Genomic DNA, 26,448 nt, shown 5'->3' with positions numbered 1-26,448 from the left:
AGTCAATAAATCATTGATAGCTATGATGGGCAGTGGTGTATCTGGTTGAGCACACATGTTACACTGGGCAAGGACCCTGGTTCAAGCCCCTGGTCCGCGCCTGCAGGAGGAAAGCTTTGTAAGTGGTAAAACAGTGCTGCTGGTGTTTTCTGTCTGTCTTCCTCCCATTCCGTCGCCATCTCTCTGTCTCTATCAAGTAAATAAATCACACACACACACACACACACACACACACACACACACACACACACACACACACGAAAGGGAGAAACATGAAGAAGAGAAAACAAGTAAGGCCAGGGGAGATGGCATAATGGTTCTGCAAACGACTTTCATACTTCAGGCTCTGTTTCAGGTTCGACCCCCAGCATCACCATTAAGTCAGAGCTGAGCAGTGCTCTGGTCCCTTTATGTATCTCCCTCATTAAATTAAATTAAAAGAAAGGAAGGAAGGAAGAAGGAGAGAAAATAAAAACAAGCAAACTTGTTGGGTAGTTAGTCCCTCAAAGGACACATTCCAACAGCCAACTACGCAAAAAGCCGTGGAACATCTTTAACCAGAGATGTGAACGACAACACCACGACATGGCCTACTGCGTCACCAGACTGACAGTCAGGAGAGGCCCATTCCAGCTCCAAAGACAGGCAGACTTGCCACAGCAGGTGGAGTAGATAAAGGGCAGCAAAAAGCACCCTGCTTTGCGGGGAGGAACTTCAGTGCCACGTGCTGAAGCTGGCGTGTACAGCCCCTCCCTACACACCCAGGACACGCGTCTGGGGACACGGTGCAAGCTTTTCCATGGCACCATTGTTACGGCAGAGAAATAAAAATGATTCAAGTCTCTGAAAAAAAAATTTTTTTTTTGGTGTGGCTGGAGAGGAAGCATAATGGTTCTGCCAAAGACTTCCATGCCCAAAGCTCCTAGGCTCAGGTTCAATCCCCAGCACCAGTGTCAGCAGAGCTGAGTAGTGCTCTGGTCTCTCTCTGTACATGTATCTCTTTCATTAAGAGAAATGCAGTAAGATGTAAACAAATGTATATGGGAATGGTCATGTAATACAGAGCTGTGAAAATAATTCAAGGGCAGCTTCTTGCAACAAAACAAAGGAACTTAATAAAGAGTAAAAAAAAAATAAGGCCAGTGAGAGAAGATTTATAATTGCAATTACATAAAACTCAAATTTTATAAATTAAAACAATTTATGAATTAAAGCGATTACATAAAACTCAAAACCACACAAAATGAAATGATGTGTTGTTTCTGGATATTCAATACACTTAAAGGGATGGGGAGGATGAGGAGGATGGGCAGGTAGGTCAGCCTCAGAGCACGGACTTGCATGCCTGAGGTCCCAGAGGTCGAAGGTTCAATCCCCAGCACCACCATGTGAGCAGTGCTCTGGTTTCTGTTTCTCATATTTAAATTTTAAAAAAAATATTTATTTTATTTATTTATTCCCTTTTGTTGCCCTTGTTGCTTTATTGTTGTAGTTATTATTGTTGTCGTTGTTGGATAGGACAGAGAGAAATGAAGAGAGGAGGGGAAGACAGAGAGGAGGAGAGAAAGATAGACACCTGCAGACCTGCTTCACCACCTGTGAAGCGACTCCCCTGCGGGTGGGGAGCCGGGGTTCGAACCGGGATCCTTATGCCGGTCCTTGTGCTTTGCGCCACCTGCGCTTAACCCACTGCGCTACAGCCCGACTCCCCTCTTTCTCATATTTAAAAAAAATGCTTAAACAACCCACAGACTTATTTACCCAATTAGAGGGAGAGGGAGAGGGAGAGGGAGAGGGAGAGGGAGAGAGACACTAAAACCAGGGGCCTCCCACATACAAGTCCTGCTTCCTATCTATTGAACCACTTCCCTGGCTGCCAAAAATGTTCAGGGAAGACACAAAATGTTTTCATTTCTCAGCTGCATGGTGGATTCCTGAGCATCTTGTGACTGAATGCTAAGCCCAGCTGGCCCTGTGTTGAAGGCTTACGGACTCAGGACTTCAGGATCGAGGGCACCATTATCCCGCCCTATAGTGGCAGGTGTCCCAGAGTCGAGTGAGCGTGTACAGCCCCTCCCAACACCCAGGACATGCGTCTCCAGCGGAACCGGGGACATGGTGCAAGCTTTTCCGTGGCACCATTGTTATAGCAGAGAAATAAAAATGATTCAGGTCTCTGAAAAAAAAAATCTGGGTGCGGTGCATTAATTAGATCACAGAGCACAGACAGGAGTGACCCCAAGTCCCCCTCCAGAACCGCTGGGATTGAGAGGATTTCAAATACAAAAGCCAAAGCCACCAGGAGCTCCCAAGGCCTTCTCTAACGGGGGTCGGAAATACTGGAGGCAGATCTAGAGCTGGGATTGAATTTCATGTAAGCTTATAACTGGGTATTATTATTTTCAGATTTTTTTGGACCAGTGGAGCAAAGATAAAAACAAACAAACTAACAACCCTGTGTGGTTGGGGAGATAGCATAATGGTTAGGCAAAAAGCCTTTCATGCTTGAGGCACCAAAGATCCCAGGTTCAATCCCCAGCACCATCATATGCCAGAAATGAGCAATGCTCTGGTAAAAAATGAATTCAAACAAACAAACAAACAAACCTGAGATGCCATGCTGGCTTCTACAACAGTGGTATCATTCACATTCTCTCCAAGAATGTACCAGGGCTCCAGCTGTCCATTTCCTCCCAATGTGTGTGTGTGTGTGTGTGTGTGTGTGTGTGTGTGTGTGTGTGTGTGTGTGTGTGAGAGAACAGCTATTTTTATGGGTGTCAACTGGCATCTCACTACACTCTGGGTCTGCATTTCCCTACTGATGAGTGAGCAATGTGCTTGTGGGATACTTGTGTGTCTTCTTTGGTGCAAAATCTGTTCCGGTTCTTGGTTGCCTGTTGTCTTAATTATTTACCCCATGACTAAGTCTGTACGAAGTGTTAACTTGAGTGTCTAGACTTTGCTGTCATATGAAGGATGCCCCATCCTATCAGTTCTCCCCAATCTTCTGTCAAGCCCTGGACATCTCCCCCTCTCTCTCCCTCTCTCTCTCGGATCGAAACAGAGAGAGGAAGATAGAGAGAGAGACAGAGAGACACTGCAACCCTGCTTCATTGCTTATGAAGCTTCTGCCCCTGTAGGTGGGACTTAGGGGCTTGAACCCGGGTCTTTGCACACTGTAAAAAGCATGCTCTGCCATGTGCACCGCCATCCGGCCCCTCTGTGACGTTTCTCTTCCACTTCGAGTCCTAAGCACTGAAAGCCAAGTCCTAAGCACTGAAAGCCAAAGTGGCCCAGAACCAGGAGAAACACCAAGACTGCCTCCCCCCTGGGGGTGTCAGGAACTCGGGTCTTCTGTTTCCCAACAGGGCTGCAAGTAATCTCCTAGGGCTATGATCGTTTGTTCCATTCAGTGTGCTATCTGCAAGCAATTTCACCAGGAACACAGCAGAAGGCACAGACATAAAACTTTAAGACGGGAGAGCAGCTATTTTGAGGCTAATGCGTCTCAAGGACTCTATGCCCAGGCAAATTCAAAAATGAGCAGGTTTCCGGCGTCTGAGGATGGGCCAATCTCTGAGGTTATTGAGTAAAAAGTCAACAGCGTAAAGTCAATTACACTATCGACAGATACTCTTAGAAGGAGATTTCACATCATAATTACATGCAAAGGAACCCAGCAAATACAAGCTGTGTAATGATCAGCTAATAAAAGTAACACTTCATCTCTGTCAATAACAGTTGCAGAGTTAAGACAAACAAACATGCCCTTTGCCATTCCATGGAGGGAATGGAAGAAGAAGAAGAAGAAGAAGAAGAAGAAGAAGAAGAAGAAGAAGAAGAAGAAGAAGAGGAAGAGGAAGAGGAAGAGGAAGAGGAAGAGGAAGAGGAAGAGGAAGAGGAAGAGGAAGAAGAAGAAGAAGAAGAAGAAGAAGAAGAAGAAGAAGAAGAAGAAGAAGAAGAAAACAAAAAAACCCGAAAGACAAATATTTTTACTTAAGGAAAAGTCATTTAAGATTTACACAGGAAAAAAAAAAAGGGGTCAGATTAAGCAGACTCAGAAATTGGTTTTAAGTGGGTGTTAGCTGAACTGGGGAGGGGGCAGCCCCCCTGAGACACTTAAACACCCTCAGGGACAGCACTGCCACGTGGCCTGGCAGACAGACAATACTGTGTGTTGGACTGACTTCCTTTTTGCGTCGGCTAAACTGAAGTTCAGTGGACACCCGGACTGAGAAAAAAAAAATCTTTTTGAAATGACAATGAATGTGGAAGAGCAAAAGAGAGAGAGAGAGAGAGAGAGAGGAGAGCTCACTAGATAAGTGGCAACTCATAAACCAGAAACATGACTTTATCATTATTATTACTATTTGCTATAGTGTTTGCTATCTTCTTGTGAGTTAACAGTCAGTCAGGAAGGGAAAAAAAATCCTGATTTGATTCACCAACATCTCATTTGCAAAGAAACTAGGAAGACTTGATGGTGTGAGAACAGCAGCTGGCATCTGAGTGGGGTCTGTTACATGTTACTGGGAGCACCACTTAGACGCTGGTGCTTGCCAGCTCCTTGAATGTTGGCGTGCGTGCGTGCGTGTGTGCGTGTTTGTGTTGGGGACATGATGGCCTTCCCTCTTTCAGTCAGTGCTTTTCTTACCTGGGGGCCACAGGCATTCCGATGGGAGTTATGGGTAAAGGCCGGACTCCGGGGAACAGGCCTCGGCTCAGAACCCGTGCTCCATTCTGTATCACACTTGGAGAAACTGCAGAGACAAAAGAAGAACAAGGCATCACACACACAAATTCCCCTGTGGAGATTCCATCCTAAGTCAGAACATTTAGATAAACCAGAGAGACAGGACAGAAAGAAAGAGACAGTCACAGGCACAGAGAATAAGCAGAGGCAGAGAAACCCACAAAAGAAAGACATAGAGAGGGAGAGAGAGATAGAGGGGGAGAGAGTGTTAGAGAAAGAGATACAGGGAGAAAGAGGGGGAGAGAGAAGGGAGAGAGAAAGAGGGGGAGAGGGAGAAGGAGATGGGAGGGAGAAGGGGGAGAGAGTATCAAGAGAGCTGCATGGAGAGATAGAAAAAAAAAATCACTTAAGGAAGTTATTGAGCCACACAAGTCAGACCAATGGAGTACAACTGAATAATTGATGTTTTCATTAAAAAAAGATAAGTTTTTAAAAGGACGCCTCAATTGGTATTTTCTTGCATTGTCAGGTGTAAACTTATCACTCGGCAGACGCAGGTCAGGTCTCGAGACACGATCAAACAGCAGGGGCTCAAGACAAGCACCAGTCCCAACTTCTCTGGCCAGAGTCCAGACCATCTTCCCCTCCAGAGGAAGAAGACGGCCAAAGCAACAAAAAGGTGCCTACTGCTATTTCTCCTTCTTTGGTCAGCCAATCATCAGATCCATTTGCCCACCAACCAGACCTTTTCCCTGAGGATTTGCATCCAAGGCAGTTCTGGGAAATCTCTGCTCCTTGATCTGCGCTGACCACCCGGACACAGCAACTCCTCTGGGTCTGGCTCACACACTTCCATGTGCCTACACGGCCAGTCGGCTTCACTGCATAGACCCTTGTGCAAATGCCCAGTTCTCTTGTTCCCTCTCTGGAAACATAGGCCATATTTGATGGGATATTGTAGCTTCTCACCGCATTTTGCTAAGTTGCCGAGTATGCTAGAGAGAAGAAGGTCCAAAATTTGATGTCATCTGATTTCAAGATTTCCATGGACTTCACAGACCGACAGAACAAAGCAAAGTCAGAAAGGGTATCGGAGCTACTAAGGGGTCAGGACAGCACTACAGGGAAAGGACAACCTTTTGGAAAGAAAATGAACCTTGGTTCTTACCTCACAGAAATAGACCGTGGGCCTTAATATAAGAACTCAGGTTATCCTTTTGTTGTTTATGAATGCAGAAAATAACTGCTTCAAATACACAAATAAAATAAATGAGGGGGCCGGGCAGTAGCACAGAGGGTAGCACATGGTACACAGTACAAGATCAGGCACAAGGATCCTGGTTTGAGCCCCCAGCTCCCCACCTGTAGGGGGGGGTCGCTTCACAATCGGTAAAGCAGGTCTGCAGGTGTCTTTTCCTCCCCCTGTCTTCCCCATCTATCTCCATTTCTTTCAACAACAGCTATAACAACAACAAGAGCAACAAAAATGGGGAAAATGGCCTCCAGGAGCAGTGGATTTGTAGTGCAGGCACCGAGCCCCAGAGATAATCCTGGAGGCAAATAAATAAATAAATAAATAAATAAATAAAATAAATGAAATCAAAACCCCCTAGAAGAAAATATTGGGGGTGGGGAGAGATAAAACTCCTACAAAATGCCAGATAATTTTCAAGTAAGAATGACGGTCTGGTTCTCTGTCTCTCTCTATCTCTTCCCCATTACTAAATAAATCTTATAAAACTAAGCCACTCAGGAGTCTGGAGTCAAGAGTCTCAATTTTGTATGTATACTGCCTGAAAAGGTAATTTTTTTTGTTTGTCTGTCTGTATGTCTTTTTGGGGGACAGTAGGAAAGATTCCCCAATTATTTTGAAGTATGGCATTCTCTTCAAATGGTCAGGTAGCTAGAGGTTCAGTTTCAATCCCAAAGTACTTATCAGTCACTGAGGATCTCTTCTCTTCTACAGTAGCAAGCAACTCATGAGTCTTGAGGCAGGAGGGACTACAGGGGCCGGGTGGTAGCACACCTGGCTGAGTGCACATGTCACCATGGCTCAGGGACCTGGGTTAGAGCCCCTGCTCCCCACCGGTGTGTGTGCGTGTGCGTGTGTGTATGTGCAAGCTTCATGAGCCTGCGCTTGTCCCTTTCCCCCTCTCTATCTCCTCCTCCCCTTTCAATTTCTCTCGGTTCTACCAAACAAAATAGTAAGAAAAAGGGGAAAAAATTAAGCAAATAAAAGGAAAAAGAAAATGGCTGCCAGGAGCAGTGGAGTAGTGGTTCTGGCACTGGGTCCCAATGATAACCTGGGTGGCAATAAAAAGGACGAGGAGGAGGAGGGAGAGGAGGAGGAGGAGGAAGAGGGGGGTGAGGAGGAGGAAGAGGAGGAGGGACAGGAGGAGGGGGAGGGAGAGGAGGGAGCGGAGGAGGAAGAGGGAGAGGAGGAAGAGGAGGGAGAGGAGGAGGAAGAGGGGGGTGAGGAGGAGAGAGAGGAGGAAGGGGGAGGGAGAGGAGGAAGAGGGAGAGGAGGGAGCGGAGGAGGAAGAGGGAGAGGAGGGAGCGGAGGAGGAAGAGGGAGCTGAGGAGGAGGAGGGAGCGGAGGAGGGAGAGGGAGAGGAGGGAGCGGAGGAGGAAGAGGGAGAGGAGGGAGGAGGAGGAGGGAGAGGAGGAGGAGAAAGAAAGGAGGGAGGGGGGAGAGGAGGAGGGAGAGGAGGAGGAAGGGGGGAGGAGGAAATGGAAAACCACACTGCAATCTCATACACAGAGCATATCAACTAAGGAACCCGGTATATTTACCAAGGTGTCACCACTGCAGGTGAGGGAGAGACTGTGAGGCTCTGGAAATAAAGTCAAGTAAAAGTGCTGACAGGCACCGAGCACATGTCTGTACAAAGGGGCGTCTGGAGAGACTTGGGCTAGGATGCGAAGGCAGAGGGACAAAAGGCCCACCGAGGTCCCGGAAGCAAGGCTAGAGAGCAGCGCAGGACTAGTGCATCCGACTTCTGCCTGGAGCCTCCGTGCTCAGGGGCTCAACTCCTGGCTCCACACTCGGGCAGAGCAGAGCAGTGCTCAGGCTGGGTCCCTGGTGCCCTGAACGGGAATAAGCAGTCTGGAAGACGACTGAAAGGACGCACACAAACTTGCCAGTTTACTATGAGCAGCGCTCTGGCCCTCAACGTTGAAGTCTGGCCATGCTTCCTGGATCAGAAGACACCAGAGGAGCTGAACTTCAGTTTAGAATAACTGGCCAATGGTCAAAGTGACACAGCTCGGGGCCAGGTGGTGGCGCACGGAGTACAGCGCTCAAGGACCCAGGTTTGAGTCCCTGCCCCCCCACCCCCGCCCCACAGGGGGAAAGCTTCACAAGTGGTGAAGCAGGGCTGCAGGGGTCTCTCTCCCTCCCTATCTCCTCCTACTCTAGAGATTTCTAGCTGTCTCTATTCAATAAATAAAGATTATATATAAAAAAATCAATCAGCTCCTTCTACCTGGTCCACCCCACCCTCCTTTCAAAAACTGACTTAGCTTGACACTGTTTGAGTTACAGTCACACAATCTAAACACCTGTAACATGAAGGGAGGCAATGGCTGGACACAGCTTTCTGTGGCGGGGGTGAGAGCTCAGCGGGTAGAGTACAGGACTTGTGTCTGTGAGGCGCTGAGTCCAATCTATCCCACTGCATATTTTAGGGCGATGCTCAGGTTTTTTTTTTCTCTCTCTCTCTTGTTAGAGACACAAACAGATCTCTTTCTTCCCTTTCTTTCTTTCTTTCTTTCTTTCTTTCTTTCTTTCTTTCTTTCTCTTCCTCCTTTTCTGAGTAATAGGGTGTTTGCTCAGAGTCCTGACCCATCACTAGCTCTGTGGTAATTAATTCCCTTAATAATTTCTGCACCCCAGTTTCTTCACTTGTAAAGGAGGCATGAAAGTCTCGTCAGACAAACTGTATACACTGCTCAGCTCAGAATCCAGCCCAACCTATGAGCTCACAGGCCCCCAACCTCCCCGAGAACCTCTTATCATCAATAACCTATAAGGCACAGAGCCGAACAGGGTGAGTGTGCCGTGCTATTTCTCTCAGCTCCTGTGCTTTTTGAGGTTATCCCTAACTGAAGTCACTCCTAAAACCCCTTCCTGCTTAGTGAGCTGTCTTTGCCTCGAGTTGTTTCTTCAGAACGTCTCAGGGTTTCTGGCATGCGAACCAGGTCCGTCTTCTGAGTCAAGGAGCTTGTCCTTTAGCGAACTGTGACAGAACACCATCCTCAGCCCTCACTGCCAGCAGGAACAGAAACCAGCGTTGACACTTAACCCTTCTCTTCTTTCTGCCTCCATCTCTGAGTGCAAGGAACGTGGCAGGGAGAAATGATCATTACCACCTGTCTAAACTCTTAAGACAGCAGGAGGGCCGGGCACGGCTACTGTTGGGATTCTGGGATTCTAAGGAGCCAGTCTTTCCTCCTCAGCCTTGCATCTAGATGCCAACATGCCTCTAATCTAGCAGTGTGAGCGCCAGTCCTGGGTCCAAGTCCCTCCTGAGAATTTTTATAAACTCACCTAAAGATTGACTTGGGGGTGGGGGGACTGGGTTCACCTAGTCGAGTGCACATGTTACCATGAACAAGGACCTGGGTTCAAGCGCCCAGTCCCCACCTGTGGGGGCGGGGGCAGGGAGCTCTACAAGTGGAAAAGCAGTGCTGCAGGTGTCACTCTTTCTTCCTCTTTCTCCTCCCCTTTCAATTTCTCTCTTTTTCTCTTTTGCCTCCCGGGATATTGCTGGGGCTTGGTGTTGGCACTACAAATTCACTGCTCCAGGAGGCCATTTTTCCATTTTGTTGCCCTTATTGTTGTTGTTATTGTTGCTATTGTTGTTGTTGGATAGGACAGAGAAAAATCATGAGAGGAGGAGAAGACAGAGACAGAGAGAGAGAGAGAGAGAGAGAGAGAAAGACAGACACCTGCAGACCTGCTTCACCACCTGTGAAGCGACCCCCCTGTAGGTGGGGAGCCGAGGGCTCGAACCGGGATCCTTGTGCCAATTTCTCTTTCTAATTTTTTTTTTGTTATCTTAATTTGATAGAGACAGCCAGATATCAAGAGGGGAGGGGGAGACAGAAAGGGAGAGAGCCAGAGAGACACCCGCAGTCCTGCTTCACTGCTTATGAATCTTTCCCCCTACAGGCGGGGGGAGGGGCACTGGGGGCTTGAACCCGGGTTCTTGTGCATTGTAACACGTGTGCTCAACCAGGTATGCCACAACCCTTTTAATTTTGCTTTGTCCTATTGAATTGAATTAAAAAAAAAAAGTGCCGGGAATGATGAATTCATTGTGTAGGCACTGAGCCCCAGCAATAACCCTGTTGGCAATTTAAAAAAAAAAACACTGAAGAAAACAAGAAAGGACTTAGTTTGCTTCATTAACACCAGAGAGAAAGCAACACAGCAGCAGACCCCCTTGCCAGGATCTGATGATCATGATCCTCGTGAGAAAGCCGGTCTATGGTGCAGGACAGACACCCCCCTCCCAACACACACACACCACGGCAGCCCCCAGCTCCTGTCCCCTTCCCTCACAAGGCTCGGCTTCCTTGATCTCCACAACTTCTAAAATTAGCCTCGGACCCCTGCGGCCGCCTTGGAGGGCAGTCCTGGCCGGTGCTCCCAGAGACAGATGCTGAGCAGCAGGAGGCTCCCATGAGCCTCCTCTCCTCACGGCTGTCAGCCACCTGCTCATTTGGAAAGACACTGGGGCAGGGGGCAGGCGTGGAGGGGGGTGTCCTCTCCCTGCACACCTCTGGGTACCTGGGACTTGGGAGCTGGGGCTCGGGGTGGGGTACAGAATGCTGCCTCCTCCCCTGCCCCACTAGCTCACTGCATTTGGTGTCTGGAGCTGCTCTCTGGGGAGGTGCCAGCCAGGCATTCTATAAGCCTCTGAGGATGAGTAATGGTGACCTGATTTGTTGTGACTTAATAACAGCCCTCTGTGGGGTTAGAGGTGACGCACAGGGGCTGCCGGAGGGGAGCAGTGAAGCAGGCACTTAACACACTCTCGGTGCTGGAATTATTAACCCGGCCACCGTGCAAGGAAGAGGCGGGAAGGAGAACGGGTCAGGCTAGAACCATGAGCCAGAGTTCAACTGAGAAACAGGCACCAACACCCCTCAGTAGCCATGACTAACCTCTCTCCCTCTGGCTCGCTCCCTTCCCATTTATTAATATATTGGATAGAGATGGAGAAGGCAAGAAGGAAGGGACAGAGAAAGTGAGACATTTGGGGGGCCTCACCTGTTGAAGCACACACACCACAATGTGCAAGGACCTGGGTTCAAGCCCCTGTTCCTCACTTGTAAGGGGGAATGCTTCACAAGTGGTCAAGGGGGGCTGTAGGTCTCTCTCTCTCTCTCTCTCTTCCCCTTCCCCTTCCTCTCAATTTCTCTCTGGCCTTTCAAATAAAATAAAATAAAAAACGGGGGGGAAAAGTGGTCATCATATATATATATGTAGAGAGAAAGAGGGAAAGAGAGAGAGAGAGAGAAAGATCAAGAATACTGACTTTTGGGAGTCGGGCTGTAGCGCAGCGGGTTAAGCGCAGGTGGCGCAAAGCACAAGGACCGGCATAAGGATCCCGGTTCGAACCCCGGCTCCCCACCTGCAGGGGAGTCGCTTCAGAGGCGGTGAAGCAGGTCTGCAGGTGTCTATCTTTCTCTCCTCCTCTCTGTCTTCCCCTCCTCTCTCCATTTCTCTCTGTCCTATCCAACAATGATAACAACAATAATAACTACAACAATAAAACAACAAGGGCAACAAAAGGGAATAAATAAATAAAAAATAATAATAATAAAAAAAAAGAATACTGACTTTTTATGGGACCTTCTGGGGACCCGTTACTGTCCAATCCCACTGTCGTTTCCCTTTTAAGTTCACTGTAACAGTTCATCAAAGTATGTCTTTAACACCAGTGGTCAGGGAGCAGAGTGGTTCACCCAGCAGAGTACACACAATAATTAATTATAAGGATCTGGGTTCAACTCCCTTGATCTCACTTGCAGGGGAGAAGCTTCACAAGTGGTGGAGGATGGCTGCAGGTGCCTCTCTCTCCATTTAAAAAAAAAAAAAGGCTGCTAAGAACAGTGGTGTTGTGCAGGCACCAAGCCCCAGTGATGACAGAAATGAGCAGAACCAATGATCACTGTTGTGGTGGCTGGTGCTGAGCAGATGTCTGGCTCTTTCATGGGTCTGATGAAAGCGCTTCCCCCAAGATGAGCTGTGCACATTGATTTCAGACTCTGAGCTGATTACAATGTGACCTCTAGCCTTCCTGCTCTGTCATCTGAGAAGAAAGGGTTTAAACATTCTACATGCACCTTTATTATATATTTCCGGGTAACCTCAAACACTTAAAAGACCACATTACAGGCTGACTCCTAGTTACAGGACTGTGCTGCATACACATCTTCTTAGCGGTAGCGTCTGCTTGTCGAAAGAGCTGAAGCCGAACCATTTCACTGTCGGCGACCGAAGTTTAGGAGAGAGAGGGGCTGAGAATTCTGTAGCATTGGGCCCTGGTGGCCCTGGTCGAGAGACAAGTCTCCCCTGAGGATGTCTGGCTGCATCTCTGGGGTCTTAAGGAAAGAGGACCAAGTCAGAAAGGATGGAATCAAATGCCCTAACGCAGTTGGGAGGCTCTGCAGGACAAGCTCACTGTTAACAAACACACCCTCTGCTCTGAGTCTGGGTCCTACCGCTGGCTCCCTATGTGGGGAGTTCTTTGGACAGGAGTTTGTCTATGCAGCCTTCAGAGACTGCTGAATGAAGGTCAGTCTTAACCACGAGCCAGGTGGGGTAGTGACGAGGGTGCCTTCCCCGTCACCCCTCCACAACCACGTGTCTCACTCAAGAGGAGGTGAAAGGCAGTTGTGTCTTGAAGAGGAGTTCGGCAGACCATGGTAGACCAGATGGCACAGATGTTCAAAGGGGTCTGACAGAGGGACTGGCCTCACTCAGGAAAGGAAGGGAACCGGGACCTCCCTCTGACACTGTGGAAGCTGAGCCCCAAAGGTAGGGATAAAAAGTATCAGGTGGTAGGTAGATGAGAAGTTCAAGTAAGGCAAAGAAAGGGTTGCTTCAAGCTTGCCGTCGCTCAGTGACCAACAGAAGGTGAAGACGAGAGCCCCAATTAGCAGCTGAGTTCACCCAACTCTTCTGTCTATCATGGACAATGGGGGTGGCTTCCTTTCAGGGTGATTCCAAGGTTCTGCATACCCCCCTGGGCACTCCTCCTCTCCGCTCCCTTACAATGGCAGCCTGGCATTAATGAAACCCTCAAAAGGAGAATTTCCAAATGTGGGCACTGCCCAGTCCCCTGGTGATGCAGACGGCCCCACAGTGTCTTTCAGCAGGAACTGCAAACTTAGAAGGGCAGTTTCTGCAGGAGAAAGGGGGATCCAGGCTCCAGTGGGACTCACTGTGGGCTCCGCCTGCCTTCTCCCAAGCTGAGGTCCTTCCCTCAAGCATGACCTTCTCTCCTCTCGGAAGCACAGCTGTGCCCTCACTCGCCAACGCCTGCCTCTCTGTCTATGCAGGTGACTGTGCTCTTGGGTGGTCAGAAAGGGAGGTTGTGCGGGAGTGTTAGTTCTTCCCCTGGTCTGGTATTGGAGTGAGAAAATTTAGTCCCCAAGCTGTGGTGCTGTAGGCTACAGAAATGTCTACTCACAACCTGCTTGTATCTCAGGGGGAGCATTCAAAAGCATCATGGCACTGGCAGCATCAATGTCAGGATCTGGAAAAACCAACCGATAAATGACATTATTTACAACGGGCCCGTGTGTGTGGTTTTGTTTCTTTTTTCTCTTCCCCTGCAAGTTACAGTTTATGAGCAAAGAAATGAAATCTGGCTGGGGACATAGCACAATGGTTATGCAAAGTCTTTCACGCCTGAGGCATCAAAGGTCCCAGGTTCAATCCCCAGCACACACCACCGTAAGTCAGAGATGAGCAGTACACTAGTAAAAATAAATAAATAAAATGTTAAAAAGAAATAATATGCAGGAACCAGATGAGCTATCTCCCAAGGTGACTTTCTGTCCTTCTGGGGTGGGGGCTGGGGGAAGATGCTCTAGAAGACGTAATGGGCAGCCAGGCCAGAAAGTGCTTCACGCAGTAGGACACCGGGTTAAGGGCACGTAGTATGAAGCACAAAGATCTGAGCAAGGATCCCAGTTTGAGACCCCGGCTCCCCACCTGCAAGGGGTCGCTTCACAGGTGGTGAAGCAGGTCGGCAGGTGTCTTATCTTTTTCTCTCTCCCCCTCCTTCCTCAATTTCTTTCTGTCTTATCCAATAAAATGGGAAAAATGGCTACCAGGAGCAGTGGATTCATAGAGTCGGCACGGAGCACCAGAGAGGCAAAAATGCGCTCCAGGTGAAGCAGGGTTTCCTGTTCCCCTGCTAACGCCACAGTGTATACTGAGTGCTGAGGTTAAGTTGCTGGTCTAGGCAACAGCTTGCTCCATGGGGTGGAGGAGGGAGAAAAGTGGGTGACAAGGGGCAGCTCAGCCATAGGAATCTTTAATGAGCTTGGAAAGCTCAGAGAGAGAGAGAGAGAGAGAGAGAGAGAATATTAAATACATCTGCATCTCCAGATACAAACAAGACATCCAGACATAACTATTTGTCAGCAGAATGTAAATTGGATTGTCTGAGGTTGTGGATGTGTGTGTGTTTGTGCGAATGTGCTAGAAAGATACATTTTGGGGCTGGGCGGTGGCACACTGGTTGAGAGCACATATTACTTGGGCTCAAGTCCCAGTCCCCACCTGCAGGGGGGATGTGGCAAAGTGGCAAAGCAGGGCTGCCGGTGTCTCTTTCCCTTGCTATCCCCTTCTCTTAATCTCTCTGTCGCCAACCAATAAGTAAATGAATAAATAAAATATTAAAAAATCATATTTTACAGAAGAATTAAAACTTCTGAGGCTGCATTTGCTTCCATTTCTATTACTGTTCTCAATCTAGGACACACACACACACACACCCCAAGCCCAACCCTTACCACTTCGTGACTGTAATTCTTAATAGGTTTCAGAGTCCTGACCGTCCCCCCCCCCCCCCCCCCGGCTGACAGATGGCCGGGTATGTAGAGACAGAGAAAAATATGATCCTTTTACAACTAAATTCATTTTCCTCCAAGACGCAGCAGAGCTGCTGCTATGGAGATGGACATCACCACGGCAACGGTAAACAACCCCCAAGAACGGCCACTGAATAGGCTGAAAAGAACAGCTGCCCCAGCCCTGCGTCCCAGCTGCCCTGGGGCGACTCCACTAATAGCTCCGTGATGCCTCCTGACAGAAGCTGCCGCCTGTGCCCTATCCAAACCCATGAAGTGTGCAATCGAAGGCGACATCAGACCTGCCCCTGCACACTACTACCCCCCAGTCCCCCTAAGGATAGGGGTGCAGGGGAGCCTTTGTATGCATTACACCCCCCCCCCCCATTCAATTCACTGTGAATGGTTCCATGACACTTTATTTGGGGGGTATTAGGCTAGAAAAATGACTTTTTAAAAATGTGAAGTTTAATTGCTGGGGAGAGCCGGGAAGCAGAAAGGGCCTCGAGTGATTAGTAACGTGGATGGTGGCTGGTTCTGAAAACAATGTCTCCCCCACACCCCCACAAGAAAGACAGGAACTTTCCTTCCGCAGGCTTTTTCTATTTTGCCTGCGGGAAGCCCATTACTCACAATATTCCTAAAACACACATCACTCCCCACTGATATGGAGAGAGAGAGAGAGAGAGAGAGAGAGAAGGAGAGAGAGAAGGAGAGATTGCTGAATTAAGTAAAACCCTTCACGTTCCACTCATTACTCCCACAGTCCCTACTGTCCTGCCTTCTCCCATACAGGGCCTGTTTCTAAGCTGGACCCACAGTTTTGGGGTATCCCTGACATCCCACAAGCCTCTGCGAGAGGCCCTGGAGTGGAAGGCCCTCCTACCACCACCCTCTCTTCTGGGAAAACCGGTCACATCCTGTCTCTTCTCACCAGGCAGGTCGGCCAGGGCGACTGTTGCCTAGAGTTCTCCCGAGTGGCCGGAAGGCTCAAGTGGGGTGGGGTGGGACAAGAGGGGAGATGGGAGAAGGCTGACGTCTTTCTCTGTTCCTTCTCAGAAGATTAGAGGACGCGTCAGTGCGCTTCAAAGACCTTCCTGGGAAGGTGTAGGGCAGGGAAAGCGGGAGAGGGAGAGGGAAAGGGAGGGAGGGAACAAGGGAGAAAGAGGAAGAGGATGTGAAGGAAAAAGGTATTATCACTTTCCCAAGAATTTCAAAGAGCCTAAGGGGTGGCTTGAAAAGGACTTTAAACTCTCAGAACCTCTACCCACGGCCCCCACCACAACACAAGCTAAGTGAAACCAGGATTTTTTTTTCTTCTTATGAAAGGACAAGTCCGCCTTGCCTCTGTTGGGCTAGATAGGCAAGCGTGAGGCCCCGCCAACAGCCGTTGCGATGCCACCCAGGCCCTGGTGTGTGTGGTCTCCTGGCACTTCTGGATACTTACTGCCTGTGATTTTTTCTATCATTAATTCCTCCAGCCTCCTTTGCCATTCTCGGTTCAACCCGGGGGCCCCCCATGCTGACACCCCAGCAGCCCAGCTGGCAAACAGGAGAACCCCGCGGGTCTGAGAAGACACCTCCTGTACCAGCCTCTGCGCTCCAGCCCTTCCCAGGGGTGTGGTGAGCTCAGCCTTCCAGCCTAGTCAGCTTTCTCAGGCTTCTGCCCTCCCCACCGGCACAAAGCTACTGAGTTCCAAGCAATTTTACACCAGAGCTACCAGGACCAGCATCAAGACAGCACGACGACGACGAGACGGCTTCCCTTCATCCCGAAAGCCCCTTTGTGTCCAGGTCACCCGGGCACCCACTGCTCCCCTTTCTGCTAAGCTGTGGTGTCAGGAGTGCAGTCCTCTCATTATTACTGCTGTGATCAAGTGGTCTTCTGTTGAGCGGATGGCCCCTGTAGGTGGATAGTGGGTGGTTTCCATTTTGGGATTGTACTAAGAAACCAAAGAAGAACTCTGTGAACTTTTGTGTCGGCAAGGATGTGCTGAGCTGGTAAGGGATGGATGAGCTGTGCCAAGGAGGTGGAACTACGTAGCAGAGTTTCAGTCATTTCACATTTTGGCTAACACTCAAGATTATCCATCTCTTAACATTTAACCGTCTAGCTAGGTGTGTCAGTGGTGCTTCAGAAAGGGTTTCGGCTTTGATGTGCATTTTTCTTTTTAACCTTTCTTCCTTTCTTTCTTTCTTTCTCTTTTCTTTTCCATTCTCTTTTTTTTCTTTCTTTTCTTCTTTTGCCTCCAGGGTTATTGCTGGGGCTGGGTGCCTTCACTACCAACCCACTGCTCCTGGAGGCCATTTTTCCCCCATTTTGTTGCCCTTGCTATTGCTTTTGTTGTTGTTACTGTTGTCATTGCTACAGTTGTTGTTGGATAGGACAGAGAGAAATGGAGAGAGGAGGGGAAGACCGAGGGGGAGAGAAAGACAGACACCTGTAGACCTGCTTCACCGCCTGTGAAGCGACTCCCCTGCAGGTGGGGAGCCAGGGGCTCAAACCAGGATCCTTATGCCGGTCCTTGCGCTTTGCGCCATGTGCACTTAACTCGTTGCAGACCTCTTGGCCCCTAACATTTCTATTAAAAATTTTAATTTATTTATTACTGGACAAAGACAGAGGGGAGAGATAGATAGATAGATAGATAGATATAGAGACAGATAGACACCTGTAGCCCTGCTTCACCACTCATGAAGCTTTTCCTCTGCAGGTAGGAACTAGGGGTTTGAACCTGGGTCCTTGCACACTGTTATGTGAGTGCTTAACTAGGTGGGCAACCACCTGGCCATGATGTGCATTCTTCTAATGACAGATGATATGGAACATCTTTTCCTGTGGCCATTTGCAGACTGACCTGTTGGGCTTTTCATAATTGAATTTCAAATTTTTCTTTTACATTTTCTATAGCCCTTTTGTGATGTATTTTATCCAAGCTTGTCAACCGAATTCCTTAATAGCATCAATTTTTTTCCTTTAAATTTTATTTTCTTTATTTACTTTGGATAGTGACAGGGAGAAGTCGAGAGGGAAGGGGGAGACAGAGAGACACTGGCAGTACTGGGGACTCATGAAGCTTCCCTCCTGCAGGTGGGGACCAGGGGCTTGAACTGGGCTCCTTGTACATGGTAACATGTACGTTCGACCAGATGAGCCACTGCCTGGCCCCAATAGCAATATTTAATCAACCAAAGTTTTAAAGCTTTATCTAAAGTTCCATTTTATAAAAAAAGTTCCATTTTATCTATAGCTTAGTGCCCCCCATACTCCCCCAATATGGAATCTTTGCAAAGATCTTCTCCTGAACAGCCTGTTTTTAACTCTCACTTGTTAGTGGACCTAATAACAAATGGGTCTCCGTTCAATCCTCAATTTACAGGTGTATTCAAACAGGAGGCACAGGGCAGACCACTTTCTTCACCTCGAAACAGGCCAAGCACCAACTCCTCCTGGAACGTCAGCCACAGCTCTGTGTCTGTCACACCTGGTGTCCCAGCATGCCTCAGCCTCCCGAGTGGACGCTGTCCCATCTCTCCTCTCCCAGGAGGTGCTGCAGTGCCTAGTCTGGTCTGTTTTTGAAGTGTCAATGTCTTCCCCTTTTTGAAACAATCATCCAAGTCATGCATCATGCACACTGTGGAAAAAAAAAAAAGTACACTACTAGGTGGCTCTAGGTTGAGAAATAAATACCTTCTCTGTTCTCAGGCTCACATTTCCCTACACACACAGCAAGGACTCGTCTGGTCAACTATTCACCCATATTCATGAAACACCAACGCACATTCACACACACACACACACACACACACACACTTGTTCTGCGAGAAATGGGTTTGTGTAGAAAATACTTCAGTGTAATTTCTGATAGTTTTTTTCACTGAATAACAGATTTTGACACCCTTTCATATTAGCATGCACTGTCTCAAGTTCTTCTGTGGTCTTTCCCCTGGGGGAAGACACGCCATGTTGCCCGACATCCTCTTTTCGTTCGACTGGTGGCAGATACAAAGCATCGATAGCTAGTGACCTCTGCCTTTGCATCCTACTTCCGATCCTACAGACTGAAAGCTGGCACAGAAACCCCCCTTCCCTTGACGCCCCTTCTTCTGTGGACTCAGCATGGCCCCAAACTCCCCTGCCTCTGTGCACTCACAGCTCTGACATCCTAACCACAGCCTCTGGGCCTTCCCACTCTGGGGAGAGACTAGGCAACACCACAGGCACAGAGCGGCTTTCTGGGGTGAGATGACTTTGACCTAAGGGACCTGTTTTGTATCTTTGGGGCTACAGATGTTTTGGGGGACTGGGTCACTGAAGCTGGGGGTGCTTCTGTTTTGGAGGTCTGGCTGATTCTAAGCAATGAAATACTCAGATACATTGAATTTTCCTAAAGACTCCTCAATCCAGCCTTGCTGCATCAGTAGAGAGTAAGGTACTCTGGCCAAGGACTGGTTTGAGGAAGGAAGATCCAATTGGCAGGAGTGTCCTTTATGCTGTAGATCTCAGGGAGCTGGGTGAGACAGTGGGGTACAGGAGAGTAAGGAAGCAGTCCTCAGGGGCTGAGTGGCGGTGCCCTTGGTAGAACACACACATATTGTGGAAGGACCTGGGTTCGAGCCCCCAGCCCCCACCGGCAGGGAGGAAGCTTCACAAGTGTTGAAATAGTGCTGCAGACGTCTCTGTCTCTCTCTTTCTCTGGGCCCCAATAGTGCTGAATCCAAAGTTCTAATATAAGAACAGGAATGATTTCCCACTGGTTAACTCGGTGACACACGCAGTCAGGGACACCTAACAAAGTTATGTCCACACTCAAAGCTCAGCCAATCTCCAATCTCCTATTAAAAAAACAAAAGGATTCCTCCCCCGCCCACACTTTAGTAAGGAATGCTGCCTCTTCTCTGGACCAGTTCCCAGAAGCCCATCTCAATTTTTGCCCTTCACGCAGTTGTCTTATCACTCTGCCTCTCTTCTGCAGCAGAGACTGGGGAATGGAAATGGACACGCATCTTAAAGATATTTTTCATACCCTCTTCTCTTGGAGAGACACACAGAGGCACATTAGGCGACACTGCTTGTAGAGCCCTTGATGCAAGGTTTTGGATTAAAGACAGAGATGGCTATTCATGTTCCTATGAGGCAGGCTGGGCGGAGGTACAAGGGAGACAGTCTTGGATTCAAGTCCAGGGTTAGGCTACTAGTGAAAACATGATGTTCATTTTGTCCTTCCGCAAATGGTGGTGGGTGGCTGCCGACTTGAGTGAGTGAGTGAGTGAGTGAGTGTGTGTGTGTATGTGTGTGTCTGTGTGTGTGTGTGTGTCTGTGTGTGTGTGTCTCTGTGTGTGTGTGTGTGTGTCTGTGTGTGTGTCTGTGTGTGTCTGTGTGTGTGTGTGGGGGTGTTGGGGTGGCCTGCTGTCTCTCTCACTCCTCACAGCTCCTAGTCCTGCCCGTGTCCTCTGGCCTTTTGCCACCAGAGCCACAGACCCTGTAGCCACCCACCTACAAAGGGAGCGTGTACTCCAGCGGTCTTGAAGGCAGCGAAGGCCTAATGAGGCTGGAAGAAGGTCCTACTGCTCTGGGAAGTGGGGACTACCAGTCTGAGCTTCTGATCAATCAATCAACCAAGCTATCAAAACCAGCCAGCTCCGATCTTGACAATGGCAGAACGGGGTGTGCTGTGAGGTTGTCTAAGGTGAGACAGGGTGAAGGGGCTATGAAGGCAGTATTCGCCATGGGTGTGCAAACACCTGTAGGCTCTCACGGTCAGACAGGGAGGAAGTGACGTCACTGAGATCCCTGGAAAACCTTCAGGACTGATGGAACTCGAGGGCCTAAGAGCCTCAAGCAGAGAGGGATTTGATTCTACTTGTTTTTAAAAGATGTATGCATTATCAGATTTCAGGCTCGGGCAAAACAACAACAACAACAACAACAAACCAACTAACACTAGTACAGCCACAGGCCCTTTGGAATATAACTAAAATGCCTACTAGCTATCTACAAAATGGAGGGCCCCCCCAACTCTTCATCTGCACTACTTCAGCCTTTAGATCCATGATTGGTTATCAATGTTTGGCTTTGTGTGTTAACTCTCTTTTCAACTACCAGGTTCCAGATGCTACCCTGATGCCGACCAGACTTCCCTGGACAGACAGCCCCACCAATGTGTCCTGGAGCTCCACTTCCCCAGAGCCCTTCCCCACTAGGGAAAGAGAGAGGCAGGCTGGGAGTGTGGATTGACCTGTCAACACCCATGTTCAGTGGGGAAGCAATTACAGAAGCCAGACCTTCCACCTTCTGCAACCCACAATGACCCTGGGTCCATGCTCCCAGAGGGATAGAGAATAGGAAAGCTATCAGGGAAGGGGGTGGGATATGGAGATTGGGTGGTGGGAATTGTGTGAAGTTGTACCCTTTTAATCCTACGGTTTAGTCAGTGTTTCCTTTTTATAAATAAAAAATAAAATAAAATAACAAAACAATTAATGTAATTAGGAAAAAATAATTTACAACACTTCTTAATGTAATTTAAATTTTGACATCAATTTTTCTTAGCATCTGTATTATTCCACCACTTCTAGAATGCTTTACTATTATTATCATTATCATTATCATTATTATCGTACTTTTAGAAAGAGGGGGAGAGACAGAGAGTGATAGTGAGAGGAGAAATACTAAGCACTGCTCTACTGTTCATGAAACTTCCCTTGTATAAATGTCCCAATGTAGTATGGTTGACTGCATCTCAGCTTTGTAATGAACCATCTTTGAATTTGTCATTCATATATTTACCCAAACTCATTTAAAATACAAAAAAAAAAAGGCATATGCATTCACTAACAAGAGAGAAGCAGAGCCCCACACAGGCACCTGCAGTGCCAGAGATCGAACTGGGGACTTCAAGCTGCTATGTCCTGCGCTTTTGTCTCGTGCCACCTCCTGGGCTGCCAGTTCTTATTTACGTGGCACAGGGAACGAACCCAGGGCCATTGTGAATGTGCCATGTAGCTGAGCTGCCTCCTGGGCCAAATTCTGAGCTAGGGAGAAGGAGACAGAGAAAGAGAAGGAGGAGAAAGAAGAGGAGGAGAAAAAGTAGAGAACCAAGACACAACTCCACATCTCATGGAGATCCTTGGGCGCAGTTTCGGATCTTCCCAGGTGGTTTAGGGAACAGAACCCAGGACCCAACACTTGGTAAGGAATGTGCAGAGAGAGAAGAAGTAACAGAGATGGAGGAGGAGAGATACCAAAGCCATAAAGATCTTTGGTCCAGACTCCCAGAGGGATAAAGAAATAGTTCTGCTTCCGATGAAGCAGATGGGATATGGCACTCTGGTGGTGGGAACTGTATGGAATTGTACCTCTCTAATCCCACAATCTTGTCAATCATTATTAAATCACTAAACACAAACAAACAAAACAGAAACAAAAAACTAGCTCCCACTTTGTGGGGTGCTCCTGTGTGGTGACTGAGGGCTTGAACCTGTGTCCTTGAGCATGGGAGGGTGTGCACTCTACTGGGAGAGTTATCTCCTGGTCCCTTAATTTTTCCCCTCGTGGGTCACTAAAGATTTTGTAGACCAGGCTTCATGCCCGTCGAGTCCTGGCCTCTGGCACCGGGCCTAGACACTGGACCAGCAGTGAGGGGAAGAAATGCCACAGCTGTGTAAATGCTTGATTATTTGCTTTCAAACCCTCCCTCCACTGCTGGGAAAGAGGACTCAGCTGGTGGTGTGCAGAACTTGCAGCCTGGAGGTTCCCAGTTTGATTCCTGCATCCCAGGAGCCAGCCACAGTGGCACTCTGGTTTCTCTCCCCAAAGAACACTTCCTGGTTTGGGATATGACACTGTCAAAGTCGAAGAGAAAATGGGCCTTGGTTTTGAACTGGCTTCCATATTGAGGGCTGCACCCCAAGAATCAGAGAGCCCAGAGACCCCAGTGTCACAGAGGAGGGAAGCTCTGAGTCCAGAGCCAGAATGAGAACTTGGGGAGCAGAGCCCTGAGACAGAAACTTAGGAGCCAGTGGGACAAGTAGACTGGACAGTGGGTGACATCTGTTACTTCTCCTGACTCCTGGAGAACCAGCTCCAGCTTTGTCTCTGCTCCGGAAGTCACTTCCTCTTCCAGGGAGCGGTCCTGTACACGGGGGACCCCTAACTCACCCCTCCACAGCTCTGGTCCCCAAGCAGGCTCGATCATCCTGTGCTGACAACTGGCTCTTTCTATGTGCATGGTGTCTTCAATTAGCTCTGTCTCAGCTGGGGAGCCAGGCAAAGCCTCTTCCCAGCAGCAAAGATTCCATCACCGAGTGACACCGGCAGCTGCATTGGTGAGAGTGACTGTCACTTGGAGCCCTGACGTCCGTGCTCCAAGGCCAAGGCCTCAGTCCTCCGGGACTCTCTCCCTAATAACCAAGTGACAAACAATTGGAGGGACTAACTCTAAACACTGCGCTCACTTTGCCTGGGAATGTCTGAATCAGGCTGATGCCCAGAATCTCAATAGGACATTTTCCTGGATCTGATGGACGGTTGGTTGCCTGTCACCAGACAGATGCAATAAAAGGGAACCTCTCTCTGTGCAAAAGCCTGTCATACTGACACATACACACACACACATGCACACACGCATAACTGGATGCTCAGTTAAGATGATCACTTGGTCTTTGACACTGAAATCTATTTCTCTACTGCAGCGCCATTTCTCAGCAAGGGGGAAAAAAATCACTGTAACTCTGGAGCCCAAGCCCCCATGCCAGGGTGCAGCAGGGAGACACATGAAATAGTTCACCCAGATTTTAAAGCTGACCACGCCGGGGGTCTGTCAAGGGTCAGTCAGCTCCACGCCTGTCCCCCAAGGTGCGCACCATGCAACACACCCTCACTCTGAGCTGATGAGTGCTTAAAGACTTTTAGGAGAGCCCAAGACTGGTGTGCCTGAGGCCCTGAGTTCAATCCTCAGCACTGCCTATACCACAGAGATGTTCAGAAGTTCTCTCTCATTAAAAAAAAAAAAAAAGCAAAAGTTTAAATAACTGGGGCAATATCCAAAAACTCAGGAGGCGGTGCAGTGGGAAAAGTACTGAACTCTCAAACATGAGGTCCGGAGTTCAACCCCTGGCATAGCATGTGCCAAAGTGAAGCTCTAGCCCCCCCCCCCCATAAATCATTTTCTTTTCTTTCCCCCCTTTTTAATTGTTATTTATTTTTTAAATCTAACAAGCTATTACTTAAAATTATGCTATATAAATGCATCAAATAAGTTATATAAAGTTCCAGATGTTTAAGATATTTAAAAATGTGTCACTTCCTAATTAATTTACCATTGTCAATAATGAAATTAGGGATCTTAAATCCATTTAGTGCATATACTATAGGATGGGGCCCCCCTTCTTTTAAAATAAAGTTCTTTTATTTGATAGGACAGAGAGAAATTGAGATGAGAGGAGGAGACAGAGAAATAGATACCTGTAGCACTGCTTCACTACCTGTGAAGCTTCCCTCCTGCAGGTGGGGTCTTGAATTCGGGTAAGTGTGTGCTTGACCAGGTATGACACTGCCTGGCCCCAATAAGTCTTTCTTCTTATCTTTTCTTTTTTCTTTCTTTTTTTGATCAGAGAAAGACAATGTAGGTACAGTTAGGCCCTTCCTCTACTTACTTGCATTTCTCCCTCTCCCTCTCTCCCCCCAGCCACTACTTTTATGAGTAGGCTTTACAGTAAATGAGTCCACAGAAAGTCCTCCTCCTCCAGACTCAACGAGGAAGCAGAGCAGGTGGCATTTCTACTCAAGAGTTCTCCTCCTGCTTCGGTCCCTCCACCCCTACGTGGAGCCTCTACTTGGCCCTGGGAGATGAGAGCAGGCTCTTCTTAGAAATGGTATTGAAAGCTCTGGGGTCGGTCTCCTGACTCTGCTTCCAGAGTGAATAATCCCATAGGATTATGCTCACCGGGCTCTATCTGGGCTCTGGTTCCAGTGTTTAGCCTTTGATGCCTTCTGGTCTTATCTACCTCTCTCCTTTCTCCTCAGCCCCAAAACATGGGGGGGGGGGGGTTAGAAGGGGGAAAGCAGACAAAAGCAAATCTGTTGCTTGGTATTTTTAAAAAAATTTGTGCACAGTTTTGAGATATGCTTATTCAGAAGCAACCTACACTGTGAAATATATTGACTGAAAAAACAGAGCCAGCACCATCAAAGCATTTGCTTTCCTCTGTCTGTGTAGAATGAAGCTGTATGAACTTGGCCCTGGGCGCACCCGGGGCACTCAGGCTGCAGGGAGGGGAGGACAATGAACATCATTGTCATGAGCTCTGCTTTCACTCAACACAGCACACTGAACCACACACACACACACACACACACACACACACACACACACACACACACACACCATCAAGCAGCTACTGAATAATTAATTCTGGACAGAGTTAAATATGGAAATTGATGGGGAACAGACTCAAAATGAAGAGTAGAAAGGTACCGTGGAAACAGAAGGCTTAAGCTTTCTCTGTCCAGTGAGGGTCAAGCAGGACACTGTGCAAGGAGAAAGCTGGTGCCTGCCTGGCCCTGCTTCAGGAAGATTCTATCCTGAATTCTATCCTGGTGCTGAGAGCCAAGGCTGGGAGTGATTAGTCCAGGCACTCCGTTTAATTCAGCAATAAAAGCATGAGCTGGGTTCCTGAGCGAGAGAGAGAGAGATTGAGAGGGAGAGAGATATGCATCGGAGCCCTCCTGGTCGTGTAGGATTTCACTATACCTGGCTATATTTATGAGAGAGAGAGAGAGAGAGAGAGAGAGGGAGGGAGAACAGCATGGTTCCACCAATATCAAGGTGTTTCCCATGTGATGCCAAGGCCCAAACACAGATCCTTGTGCATGGCAGGTACCAGCTTTACTGAGTGAGTCATATCAGTACTCTCGAGAGGGAAGGGGTTTGACAGAGAGGGAAGAAGACAGAACTGCAGTGCTGCTTTACCTTCGTAAAGCTTCTCCCCTGCAGGTGGGGACTGGGGGCTTGAACCTGGGTCCCTGCATAACATCTGAAGCAGGTGTGCCGTGGCCCAGCCTCCAGAAGACACTCTATCAACAAAAACAAGGCCCGGGGCATGGTGTGGAGGAGACACTAGCAGAGTCACTGCAGTTTTAGCTCCATCCTGAACAGGGGTCAAATTCAGCTTTCCGTGGGGATGAGCGTTAACCAAGGGTGAAAGCCGATGCTTACTTACAGTGTGTGATGGCGCGCAGCAGGCTCTGCTGAGTCTGTCTGGTGGAGGCTGAGGGACAGAGAGCGAGCAGGGAGGGGAGAGGGGCCTGTACCCTTCTGAACCCCGCAGGCAATTAACTTACACTTCCTAGCAGGAGGAGCTGGTATCTTTCACACAGCAGGCATAGCTGGACAGAATTAGAGGGCGCAGTCATGGCTCTCTTTTTACAATGTGCCCATGGTAGTCAAATTGACCTCTGGTGGCGGCCTTGGCCACACGCTGGGGAGGACACAAAAGGCACGACAGGCCTTTCCCACTGGTGCCATGTGACGTCCACTTGCAGCCTGTCCCCACGCAACTTCTGAGGTCAGGGGCCTCTCAAACTCCCCGAGAAACTTCGATCTGTTTGGGGTTTACTAATTATCTTTTTTTTTTCCCCACAAAGATACATTTGAAAT

General features: G+C 48.5%; 1 protein-coding gene across 4 annotated transcripts in view; it reads right to left on the bottom strand.

Moving 5' to 3' along the window:
- FOXN3 (forkhead box N3) overlaps positions 1-26,448 on the bottom strand; it is a 274,905-nt gene that overhangs the window by 17,321 nt on the left and 231,136 nt on the right. For 2 of the 4 annotated variants that reach the window (XM_007526825.3, XM_060181232.1), the window contains exons 5-6: positions 13,399-13,464; positions 4,655-4,760 (exon numbers count right to left, since the gene is read on the bottom strand). In XM_007526825.3, the coding sequence (XP_007526887.1) occupies positions 4,655-4,760; positions 13,399-13,464 (172 nt within the window). The remainder of the gene's footprint in view (positions 1-4,654; positions 4,761-13,398; positions 13,465-26,448) is intronic. The other 2 variants (XM_060181233.1, XM_060181234.1) reach the window with 2 other exon arrangements.

This window comes from Erinaceus europaeus, chromosome 22 (genome assembly GCF_950295315.1).
Source record: "Erinaceus europaeus chromosome 22, mEriEur2.1, whole genome shotgun sequence".
NCBI lineage: Eukaryota > Metazoa > Chordata > Mammalia > Eulipotyphla > Erinaceidae > Erinaceus > Erinaceus europaeus.
The sequence above is the reverse complement of the archived record's forward strand: the minus strand, read 5'-3'. Positions and strand labels throughout refer to the sequence as shown.